The 11,693-nt window shown below is 49.2% G+C and overlaps 1 protein-coding gene across 1 annotated transcript in view; it reads right to left on the bottom strand.

The window, feature by feature from the left end:
- Positions 1 to 517: 517 nt before the first annotated feature.
- BEND3 (BEN domain containing 3) overlaps positions 518 to 11,693 on the bottom strand; it is a 33,307-nt gene continuing 22,131 nt past the window's right edge. The window contains exon 4 of the mRNA XM_055535292.1: positions 518 to 6,766. Within this exon, the coding sequence (XP_055391267.1) occupies positions 4,517 to 6,766 (2,250 nt within the window). The 3' untranslated portion in view covers positions 518 to 4,516. The remainder of the gene's footprint in view (positions 6,767 to 11,693) is intronic.

Here is an 11,693-nt window from a genome sequence, read left to right as displayed (position 1 = left end):
GGCCACGCTGCGGACAGGAGCTGCCTCCGGCCGTGTGACGCGCGGATGGACCAAGCACCTTAGTGGCCGCTGAGGAAACGGACTTTTTTATTTTTTTTGGTCGGAAACAAAGATACATACGGCCAGAAAGGCTCTAAAGAATCTCGCTTTCAAGTCTTGTTTCAACTTGCCTATGGAGTAAATCAGGCTCCAGCCCCGACCAGCCCTGACCTGTGCACGGCTGCCCGCACAGGTGCGTGCGCTCCGGGCCGAGTGCTTGCTCGCTCCAATCACAGGCCACGATGCACTTTATACCACGTGACCTCTAGGTCTAAAAAATGTGATAGCTTGATATTTTTTTTTACTGCGAAATATTAATGATTTATAATTCGCCAATGAGGCAAGAGAAAAACATGCATCCTTTTGTTATCAGTTAATAATAGGTTTGCCTTGAGGAACTAAATCCCATTTAATCCAAAGTGGAAAAGAAAGAGTGAACTGAATCTCCTCCAGTTTGGCAACAGGGAGGGTGTGGCAGCCGACCAGGAAAGGGAAGGTCAGCTGTGCCTCTACTGCATGGCTGGGACGCGGTTTGTGTAAGAAATGCACTAGGGCTCATTTGGAGACGTCTCAGTCATTCAGCTGTGACAAACTGCACCGTGACACACAGAGTGTGGAAGCCCGAGAAGCCGTGGTGCCCCGAGGGCCCCTGCCCTCCCCTGGGAGAGGGTGGTGAAGCCCCAAGCAAAGACAAATAGACCCATACCTTCTGAGAGACCTCTGCCCTAAGAAAATAAGATGTTAGGAGACCGTATTTTTATAACATTTTATATAACTCATAAAACAGTGCTTGTATAAAAATTCACACAGTTGCTAGAGAGCATACAATTTCCAAAAAATGTCCTGGGTTTTTGTTACATTCAGTTTTCTAAGGGTGCACTCAAATCAATGGTAAAATGCAGACATTATGCAATGTTTCATTATCTTTGGTAAAACTATTCTCATTATTTTGTCTCCTCACAGTATTAACTCTGATATCCACTTTGCGCAGGGTCTGCTATCACTAGGATGTCAGAAAAACATTAAGGCTGGATCTACAAGAGACAAGTATCTCTGAACGACATTAAGAGTCCCTTGGCCCAGGGGCCCCACTTCTTTTTTGGCCCTATAGCATGTGAGATCTTAGTTCCCTGACCAGGGATAGAAACCGTGCCCCCTGCAGTGGAAGCAGGGAGTGGTAACCACTGGACCACCAGGGAAGTCCCACCACTTCATAGCATCTCTCTCCATGGTGAGGCAGGGTTAAGAGCTCAACGGCCTCCAATCTGAGGTCTTGAGACCCTCCTCCTCAATCAGGCAAGAAGTAAACATTTGGGGCAAAGGTGGAAAATGAAGCCATGTCTGCAGGAACTCAAGTGGCCATACTATGGTGTGGTCAGGCCAGTGACTCTTCGCATTTAAACAGTTAATCCGCTTACCACTAAGTAGATCCCATTGGTTGGTTGATGATTGCTGCTGATGTGGTACCCCCTCCCACCAAACTTAAAAAGCAAGGAAGGGTGGGGTCCAACACTGAGGAGGGGGGGGAGCACACTAACACCCATGACACTGGGCACAACTTTATTCCCTGTCAAACCTGTGTTGTCATGTAGACACAGCCAAAGTGAACGGAAGCAGGATTAGAACACTTAGTACATTCATGACTATCTTCGTACATTCTTTTAAAACTCACTAACAGAAAAACGAGGGACACTACCACCTATTGTGACGTGCTATTTTACTCAACATCAGAATGTGTCTGTGCTACTTCTGGATGTGAGGGAGAAAAAATTCCCCAAACACAAGCAAGTATTAACAAAAATCAAAGAATTTAGATGGGGAGGGAGTAGGGGTTTTGCCAACAGATTTTATGGAAAACATTACATTTTGAAAAAAATTTAGGTATTTTATAATTCTATTGCTTCATGTAAAAAAAAAAAAAAAAAAGCCCCTGGAGCCCACCTGTATGGCTGGAGGCTAAGGACACCACACAGACAGACTCAGGACCTGCAGGTGGTTCCTGGTGAGTCGGTCCAGAGAGACAAGATACAGCTCACACAGAGAGCGTCCACCTCTCTTCACTGGAAGGGACTCTAAGATTTGGGGGAAGAAGCCCCATACAGGAAAGGTATTAAAGAAACCATCAAAATACGGTTTCCAAAAACTGGACATGCTCTAGGTTGTAAAGAGATATATTTAATTCCTAGAACCTGTTGACGTCTCTATTGTGGGTAGACAGGATGATTAAAAACAAAATTATTAAATGATTGTGCTTCTGAAGTTGCAGGGTCACATTCCACCCTCTAGAAAGCAGGGCAATTTTCACATGGCTTGGAATCCTCTTGGATACATCCTAGAGACCAGAACAAATTCCACAGCACCCTCCCACTCGCAGGATCAGTGAGGGAGAGAGTGCCACTGCCATCTTTGGGTGTGTGTGCACGCACATGCACGCAGGCATGCATCTGTGTGCTGGAGAGACTAAGGCATAGAGAAAGGCCCAGGAGAGGGGGAAGTGAGTCTCCGGCTGCTCCAGTCCTCCTCCTTTCCAGGCACAAAGAGGTTGAGCTTGTTATTCATGTCGGTCCCCTTCATCTCACTTCAGTTTTTTACTAAGAAATGTGTATGTACACATGTATGTGGGTGGGTGAGAAAGAGTCATTAAGTCCCTGTGTGTTTCCAAATTGTAATAATTTAGGTCCGCAGTTAACAACTGAAATAATCTGTAAATGACATTTAAAAGCAAATTTACTAAAGTTAGATCGGCAACTTCACACTGCTCAGAATCCTGGCATTAAAAAAAAAAAAATGGCTGCGAGTGCAGGCAAAGTTCCATCAGTCACTAAAGCTGAAGTCCTTATCTGTATGAAAAGAATTCACAGATTGTTTCTATTATTTCTGCATTTTAAGGTAGCAAAATATTAAGCCATTAGGTTATTAAATTAACATTCCACAAGGGTTTTACGACTACCCTGTGTGATTCAATTTATTTTCTTGCTTTCTGGTATAATGTGTTGTGTTTAGACTGTTCCCTTTCCCTCTTAGGCACTAGCCCCCAAAGTCAGGTAGGTAAAAGTACTGTTTTTACATTAAGGACTTTACCTGTTGGGGAGTTTCCTGGTTGGAATCCTGGAGAGCATGCCACTGGCCTGGAGCAGTGTGACCTTCCCAACCAGGGAAGAGAAAAGAGGTGTCTCATCCTGAGGCCGAGGGACCGGCCAGATGTAGGAGAGCAGGACCTTCTGGGGGCCCAAAGGGAAAGCTCTGAGTGGACCCCGTAAAGGGATATGGGAGCCCTATTTCGGATGGCCTGTGTCCTTCCAACACCAGGTATCCTCAAGAGAGCCCACAGTTTAGGCCCGGCCCTGAGGAACAAGGATGTGTACTGACTGGAGGAGCCAACACTGAGGTGTGGTGAAGCCACCATACAGCTCCCAGAACCTGGGTTTTATACAAATACACACATGGAAGGTAAACAGTTCTTGGTGAGCCCAATGGGGCCCATCCTTAAACAAGAAGCCAAATAACCACACACAGTTTTCCAAGGAAATGTGTTTGCTCCTCTAACCAGCATCCTTGAGGAGGAAGGAAAGAGGGCAGTGGAAGGACACAGCTCAAATGAAGACACTGTGAACGTGTCTCCACGTCTATCTACATTCATATCACCATCATCACCATCCAGTGTTCTTGTCTACAGGGTGAGCAACATTCACCTGGCACAGCAGTGTGAGACAGGCCAGGCCAGCCGTCCCCGCAGCCCCTTCCTCAGCACCATAGCGGGAGGGAGAGCGCAACTGACCGTGGCCAGAAAGGACACCGAACTACCCCATCCCCTCCACCGCCATCCAAGAGGCGTCCTGACTCTTCCAAAATCCGATGTATTAATAAAAGACAAGGTCAGTAAAATCCGTCTCTATGCCACCTGAAGCTATCAGCCATCATGCATGAACATAGCACTTCTAAAAATTTCATATATCTGAAACCATCTTAAAAAAAATTCCCAGTGACTCAAGTCATCTTACAGTACTTCATCTCAAATATTTAAAAAAAAATTTTTTTTCTGAGTAAAATGGCCTCCACAGAGCCCAATGATTTACTTAAAAAGGGTTTCTTTTTAATTAAAAAAAAAATTTTTTTTTTAATAAAAATTGAAGACGTAAAATGTGGGCAGAGGAACAAGAGGGTTGCTTGATTTGCATTTCAAATGGTGAGGGGACTGGGAGGACACTGCCGAGAGGGAACCCTGACTCCTGAGGCCCCTCTGCCCTCGCAGCTCTGCTCTCCCAGACTCTGGCTGCACCACCAGCAACACAGGACAAAAGTTTTAAGTACAAGAGACCAAATGCGAGGCTTCTTTGTCGTGGCCGTGACCGGCTGGGCGATCGCGTGTGCAAATGCAGCAGGCCCCGCCCCGCCAATATAACGTGCGCGGCTGCGGACGCGGCTTGGGCTCGTGGTGGTGGGGGGGAGGGGCGACGCTCAGTGCCCCCGGTACCCCTCACTTCTCCACCTTCTTCGCTTTCTTCAGGATGTCGCATTTCTTTCTGTTGGGGCGGCGGCAGCGTTCGTCGATGCTCGGGATACATTCGTAGTGCCACACCTCCTCCATCTTCTCCACCGGGTACACGGCCTCCACGTAGTGGCGGATGAGCCGCAAGCGTGTCGGGTCCAGCTGCTTCTTGTTGCACGCCCCGGAGTGGTTGTACTGCAGCCGCAGGTTCTCGGTGGTGAAGAGTTCGGGGAAGAGCCTGACGAGCAGCCGGGCGGCGAAGTTGCCCACAGAGAGGCTTTGCTGCACGATCTCGCGCACTTCCTTGTCGGACAGCAGGTATGGTGAAGGCACCGGGAAGTCGGGCGAGGGCACCACCAGCTCGTCCAGGGGGATCTTGCAGAAGTCCTTGCTGCTCCTTTCGGGGGGCAGTGGGGGCCCCTCAAATTCCTCCCGGAACCGCTCGGGGTTGATTGCATAGCTGGCCAGGTCCCTGCACTCAGGGCCCGGAACGTGGACCTTGCGCTGCTGCTGGTAGGAGCGCCTCTGCTCCGTGTCCCGGCGCCGGCAGCGCTCGTCCAGTTTGCCCACGAACTCCAGCGTCCAGACACGGTCATTCTTGGCCCGTGGGTAGAGCAGCTGCACGTAGTGGCGGATGAGCTTGATACGGGACGGGTCCAGCTGCTTCTTGCCCAGGGAGCCGCTGCAGTTGTACTGCTTGCGCAGGTTCTCGTGGGTGAAGAGCTCCGGGAACAGGTGCACCAGCAGGCGCGAGGCAAAGTTGCCGATGGACAAGCTGCTCTCGTAGATGCTGCGCAGCTGCTCCTTGCTCAGCAGGCAGTCGGCGCCCGGCACCTCGAAGTCGGGCTGTGGGATCTCCAGCTTGTCGAAGTCGATGGGCACCAACCAGATCTTCTTGGACCGCCGGCCGGGCCGCTCGCCCTCGAAGCTGTCTTCCACCTTGACCACGGAGATGTCATCTGGCAGGCTGGATGAGTCGTAGCAGTCGTCTCGCGGGGGCTCGCCCTCGCTGCCCGCATCCAGCCCCAGGCCCTCCAGCTCGTCGTTGATGCGCTGGGCACACTGCTGCAGCCAGGCATCCTCCTCCTGCATGTCGGGGAAGTAGATCTCTGTGTAGTTGCGGATGATCTGCAGACGCTGCGGGTCCAGCTCTTGCTTGCCGCCATCCCCATAGCAGCTGTACTGCTCGCCCAGCTTCCTGTGGTCAAAGAGCTCAGGGAACAGCCGGTGCAGAAGGAAGACCGCGAATTCGCCAGGGGATGAGGCCTCGTCCAGGAACTCGGTGAGGTCCTGCGTGTCCACCACATGGTCAGAGGCGATGGTGCTGCTGCGGTCCAGGGACAGGGCCTCCTCCTGCTCCTTGCTGTCCAGGAAGTGGCCAGCATCCACCTGGGGCTCGGCCTCGAAGAAGCCAGACACCTGGCCGCTGGGCTGGCTGTCCTCCATTTCCCGCTGGGCCCAGAAGCGGCTGAAGAAGTCGTTGAGCTGGGGCAGGCACTCGGCCTGCCAGACGGCCGTGTCCTTCACCGACGGGTAGTAGACCTCCACATAGTTCCGGATGAGCTGCAGGTGCAGCGACTCCAGCTTCCGCTTGGCCGCGAAGCCGCAGGCGCCACAGCCCCGGGAGAAGTCCACGTCGCTGAAGAGCTCCGGGAAAAGCTGCACCAGCAGGCGGCAGGCCAGGTCACCGCCCGACAGGCTCTGGTCCACGATCTGCTTGAGCTCGGCCGCCGTGAGCTGGTACTCGGGCGGCGGCTGGAACTTGGCCACCATCTCAGTGGGGCTCACCTGCTTCTTGATGCGGCTCACCTCCAGGGAGAGCAGGTCCACCTTGCTGTGCAGCTGTGACATGTTGGAGGAGAGCGTGTTGAGCATGTAGAACATCTTCTGGATGAGAAAGTAGATGTTGGGGTCGCTGTCGGTGGCTGCTGCGGGGCCGCTAGTGTCCCGCTTCTGTGTCTCGTTCAGGAGCCGCAGCGGTGAGGGGCTGTTGCTGGGGTTCACCTTCTCCAAGAGCTCATAGGTGTTGAGCATGTCCCCCGCGGGAGGGTTCTTCTTCTCCATGATCTTGTGTGAGATACCATACAGAGGCTTCTTGTAGGAGGGCGTGCTCACGTCGTGGCCGGGCTCCTCCTCTCCTGGCCACACGGAGCCCAAGTTCTTGCCCCGGCCTGCCGGCTCCCCGTTGCCCTGGCAGGGCGAGCTGTTCTCCCGGTTCCGCATGCCTGCTAGGAGTGCCTGAAAGACAAAAGGTATATCAGGTGAGGGTTCTGATCTATGTCACACACAGAGGGGCCCAGGTCAACCTCAGGAGCCTATGAGAAAGTGTTTCCCTTGCCTGGGAACCATTCTGTGGGTCCAGAAGTGAAGTGAAGTGAAGTCGCTCAGTTGTGTCCAACTCTTTGCGACCTCATGGACTGTAGCCTACCGGGCTCCTCCATCCATGGGATTTTCCAGGCAAGAATACTGGAGTGGGTTGCCATTTCCTTCTCCAGGGGAACTTCCTGACCCAGGGATTGAACCTGGGTCTCCGGCATTGTAGGCAGACGCTTTACAGTCTGAGCCACAAGGGAAGCCACCACTAACACAAACCTGCATCCCAGGGCCAAATTTGCTTGCTCTCCCTAATCCCTGAGAGGCTCAGGCTGGACCCTGGTGGCTTTCAATTCCCATAGGACACCATCCCTGAACTTCCTGTCCACAGACCGAGCACAGATACTGACAAGGCCTGGCGAGAGCCCATGAGGGATGGGAGAGAGACCCCAGGAACAGGAAGTGCTCCTGTGGCAACCTGGCTATGGACAGGTCACCTAATTGCCCTGACTGCTCTCAGACAAGCAGGAGTCCTGCCAACGGCATCTACAGAAAGCACAGCTTGTTGTCCAGTCTGCAGACTCTAGGAGAGCAGGCGTCTCTACTCTGGACAGCTCCTAAGATGCACGGTGCTGAGCATGGAAGAACTGGAATCTAGAGAATCACAGTCAGCTGCCAACTCTACCACTGCCTGGAGTCATGTCTTATTTCAGACTGAAAAGGCCCAGAATTGCCCCAAGCCCAGCCAACTGCAGATTCCGTGAAGCGATGAGGCCTCCCAGGTTTCTAAGTCTCAGTCTCCTAGTTCCAGCAGCCCTTCTCAATCAGAACTGCCAAAGAGTTTTAAGCCCCAGGTCCTAAAGTACCCACTGTGTGTAATGAATTAACACCTTTCCTATGCATCTAGAAAGGTACTTTCGATGTACTCTCCAGCCTTGCTCAACAGAAGACAGTGAGAGAATGAATGATTTCAGGAATTATCTCCCCAACTTGCCCAAGGCTGACATACTTTGCAGATCCACTCTCAATGTACTCCCAGGACCTGTTCGAGATATCAAAGCTTGAGTCCAAGCTTCATACCAGAAGGCGACTGCCCAGACCATTTGGGATCCCAGGGTCCTCACTGCTTTCATTAGTGGTTTTCCCTATTGCTAGGCCCTGGATGGTTTAAGAGGTTTACTAACATATATATGGACAAATGATTTTCAACACAGGTTCAAAGGCAATTCAGTAGAGAAAGGAGAATCTTTTCAACAAATGATGCTAGAAATATTGGACATACATGTGCAAAAAAAAAGAAAAGAAAAAACTTTCATCTTACATGTATCATATATAAAATTAACTAAAAAATGGATCATGGGTATAAAAATAAAAACTAACTTAAAATTCCAGGCTTCCCTTGTAGCTCAGCTGGTAAGGAATCCACCTGCAATGTGGGAGACCTGGATTCGATCCCTGGGTTAGGAAGACCCCCTGGAGAAGGAAAAGGCTAGCCACTCCAGTATTCTGGTCTAGAGAATTCCATGGACTGTATAGTTGATGGGGTCACAAAGAGTCGGACACGACTGAGCGACTTTCACTTTTCACTCTCAAATTAAAATTCTAACACCTCTAGAAGAAAACAGAAGAGCAATCCTTTATGAAACTGTTTTAGGCAAATACTTCTCAGATATAACACACAAGCACAATCCATAAGAAAACAAATTAATAAACTGGACTTCATTAAAATTTAAAACTTCTTTAAAAAATGAAAAACAAGCCTGCTGCTGCTAAGTCACTTCAGTTGTGTCCAACTCTGTGCGACCCCAGAGACGGCAGCCCACCAGGCTCCCCCGTCCCTGGGATTCTCCAGGCAAGAACACTGGAGTGGGTTGCCATTTCCTTCTCCAATGCAGGAAAGTGAAAAAATAAAGTGAAGTCGCTCAGTCGCGTCCGACTCCTAGCGACCCCATGGACTGCAGCCTACCAGGCTCTTCTGTCCATGGGATTTGCCAGGCAAGAGTACTGGAGTGGGGTGCCATTGCCTTCTCCGGAAAAACAAGCCTAGACTGGAAGAAATCAGACATATCATTTATCTGATAAAGGACCTGAATCCAGCTTACATAAAGAACACTCAAACTCAATGACACATAACCCAATTAAGTTTCAACAGTCACTTCAGAGAAGCTATATAAATGGCAAATAATCATATAAAAAGATGCTCAGTGGGACTTCATGGAGGTACAGTGGTTAAGACTCCACACTTCCACTGCACAGGGCATGGGTTGGATCCCTGATCAGGGAACTAAGATCATGTATAAAAGATGCTTAAGAACACGCATGACATTAAAACCACACTGAGATAGCATATCACTCCCCACAAGAATGGGTATAATCAAAAAAGACAGATGATACTGAGTGACAGAGATGATGTGAAGGAACTAGAATTCTCATAGGCTGCTAGGGTAGATATAAAATGGTATAACCACCTTGGAAAACAGTTGGTATTTTTTTTAAGAAGTTATATGTTGGACCATATGATCCAGGTATATTCCACTCCTAGTTATTTATTTACCAAGCAAAATGAAAGCACACGATCAAATACTTTTATGCAGGTATTCATGGCAGCCCTGTTTATAAACAGCTCCCAACTGGAAACAACCCTAATTTTTATGAACAAGTATATAGATGCACTGTGTTTACAGCAGACTACTACTCAGCAACAGAGCTGACCAACCTGGTACTCATGATGAACCTCAAAATAATTAAGCTGAGTAAAAGAAACCAGATAGATAAAAGAGGCCTGTAGGATGCCATTCGTATAAAATTCTAGAAAAGGCAAATGCATCTTTAGTGACAGAAAGCAGGGGAAAGAAAGGATGCAAAGGGACACAAGGCAGCTTTCACGGCAACAGGTGATGGATATGTTTCTCATCTTGAATGTGGTGTGGTTTCGCTGGTATGTACACGTCAAAACATATCAAATGGTATGCTTTAAATATGTTGTTCATTACATTTCACTCATAAACCTGTTTTTGACAAATGTTGAATTTGACCCCAAAGTATACTGGAATATATTTTTGAGCGCCTATTTAAGCAGAAGAGCTAATTGGAGAGCAGTGGTGGGCGTCAGGGGAGCAGGTAGGGTCAAAGCACAAAGCATGTTCTTCTACAGACATGTGCGAGCCTTGGGCAACTAGAAAATGCAAGAGAACAAAGCATCCTTAGGACGCTGGGGGAAAATATGGCTGTGTAGCCTGACCTATCGCAGCACTTCTAAAGTCTAATGTCCATATAAATTGCCTGAGATCTAGTGAAAATACAGATTCTGATTCAAGGCTCTGCATTTCCAACAACCCATTGGGCCTCTCTGGATGGCCAGGGCTAGAAGACAGTGTTTATCCCTGGTTTATCTCATTCAGGCAGTTTCGGTGTCATTTATAAGCCTTCAGATAACACTAATGTCAGCATAACACAGTACATGAGGTGCTTTACTCTTGCAACCTTAGGGAAAAAAAAGAAAAAACACAGGGACAAGAGGCAGTCTCTGAGGGGACCGCCACTACAGCAGCAGGTGAGCAATACAAAGGCCTGAGTTGGAAAGAGACCGTGGACAGATCTCCCTATTCGTGTCCCCGTGCCCCCTGCATGGAAGCTGGGAGTCCTTGCCATTGGACCGTCATGGAATTCCCCAGACCTTCTTTTTTAGATAATGGAATCATCAGACTCATATTAAATACAGGTTAATTTTTCTCCTGCATCTCTGCTGACAACAACCATGCAAAAAAAACACCTACTTTACTCTCTCAGGAACCTAAAAAATAATAGGATTCTTTCAAGTGCTTTAATTATCCCATGTATGAGTGTGTTATTCACTCAGTTATGTCTGACTCTTTGGAACCCCATGGACTGTAGCCCACCAGGCTCCTCTGTCCATGAAATTCTCCAGTCAAGAACACTGAAGTGGTTAGCCATTTCTTTCTCCAGGGGATCTTACCAACCCTGGGATGGAACTTGGGTCTCCTGCATTGCAGGCAGATTCTTTACCATCTGAGCTACCACGGAAGCCCTAATTATCCCACAGAGGTAATTAGGTAATTAGGGTCAGAGATCCCTGACCCTCCTACTACTGCCCGTGAGCAGAGGACCAGGGGCTACTGGGCTGGAGCGAGCCTGCTGCCCACCCCTCTCCCTTGTGGGGTCTCATCCCGAGACCTATCTGTACCCGCACCACACTGCATGATGGTTACCTGTGGGACCAGGTCTTCCCTACTCCATCTCCAGTGTCCTGCAAAGTGCCTGGGACGCAGAGCGCTCACTGAACATTTGTTAAGCAGGGTAAAGTGTCTACCCCTCTCAAATAAATGCTTAAGAAAAATGTTCACAGAGGCCACTAGCTTCATAAATAACATGAGTGTAGGGAGATATAAGGCCTCCCTGGTGGCTCAGTGGTAAAGAACCTGCCTGCCAATGCAGGAGACATGGGTTCGATTCAATCCCTGGGTCGAAAAGATCCCCTGGAGGAAGAAATGGCAACCCACTCCAGTATTCCTGCCTGGAAAACCTCATGGACAGAAGAGCCTGGTGGGGTCCATTCCATGGGGGTGCAAAAGAGTCATACATATCTAAATACGACTATAGTCCTTGGAATCACAAAAGGTCACACTCAACTTAGCGACTAAACAACAAAAATAAGGGAGGTATAAGGGAGCGGATGGGTCCTCTGCGTGACCCCTCACATGTCAGCTTCCTGTGTGTCACTCTGGAATATACAATGGTCCCTGTCTCAGGTACCAGGGTAGCTATGAGGATCTAATTAGATAATGAACATGATGCGCTGAGCCCACGTCTGAATCACAGTAAGTGCTTAATA

Source organism: Bubalus kerabau, chromosome 9 (genome assembly GCF_029407905.1).
Source record: "Bubalus kerabau isolate K-KA32 ecotype Philippines breed swamp buffalo chromosome 9, PCC_UOA_SB_1v2, whole genome shotgun sequence".
In the NCBI taxonomy this organism is placed as follows: Eukaryota; Metazoa; Chordata; class Mammalia; order Artiodactyla; family Bovidae; genus Bubalus; species Bubalus kerabau.
This window is presented reverse-complemented; position numbering and strand designations above follow the sequence as displayed.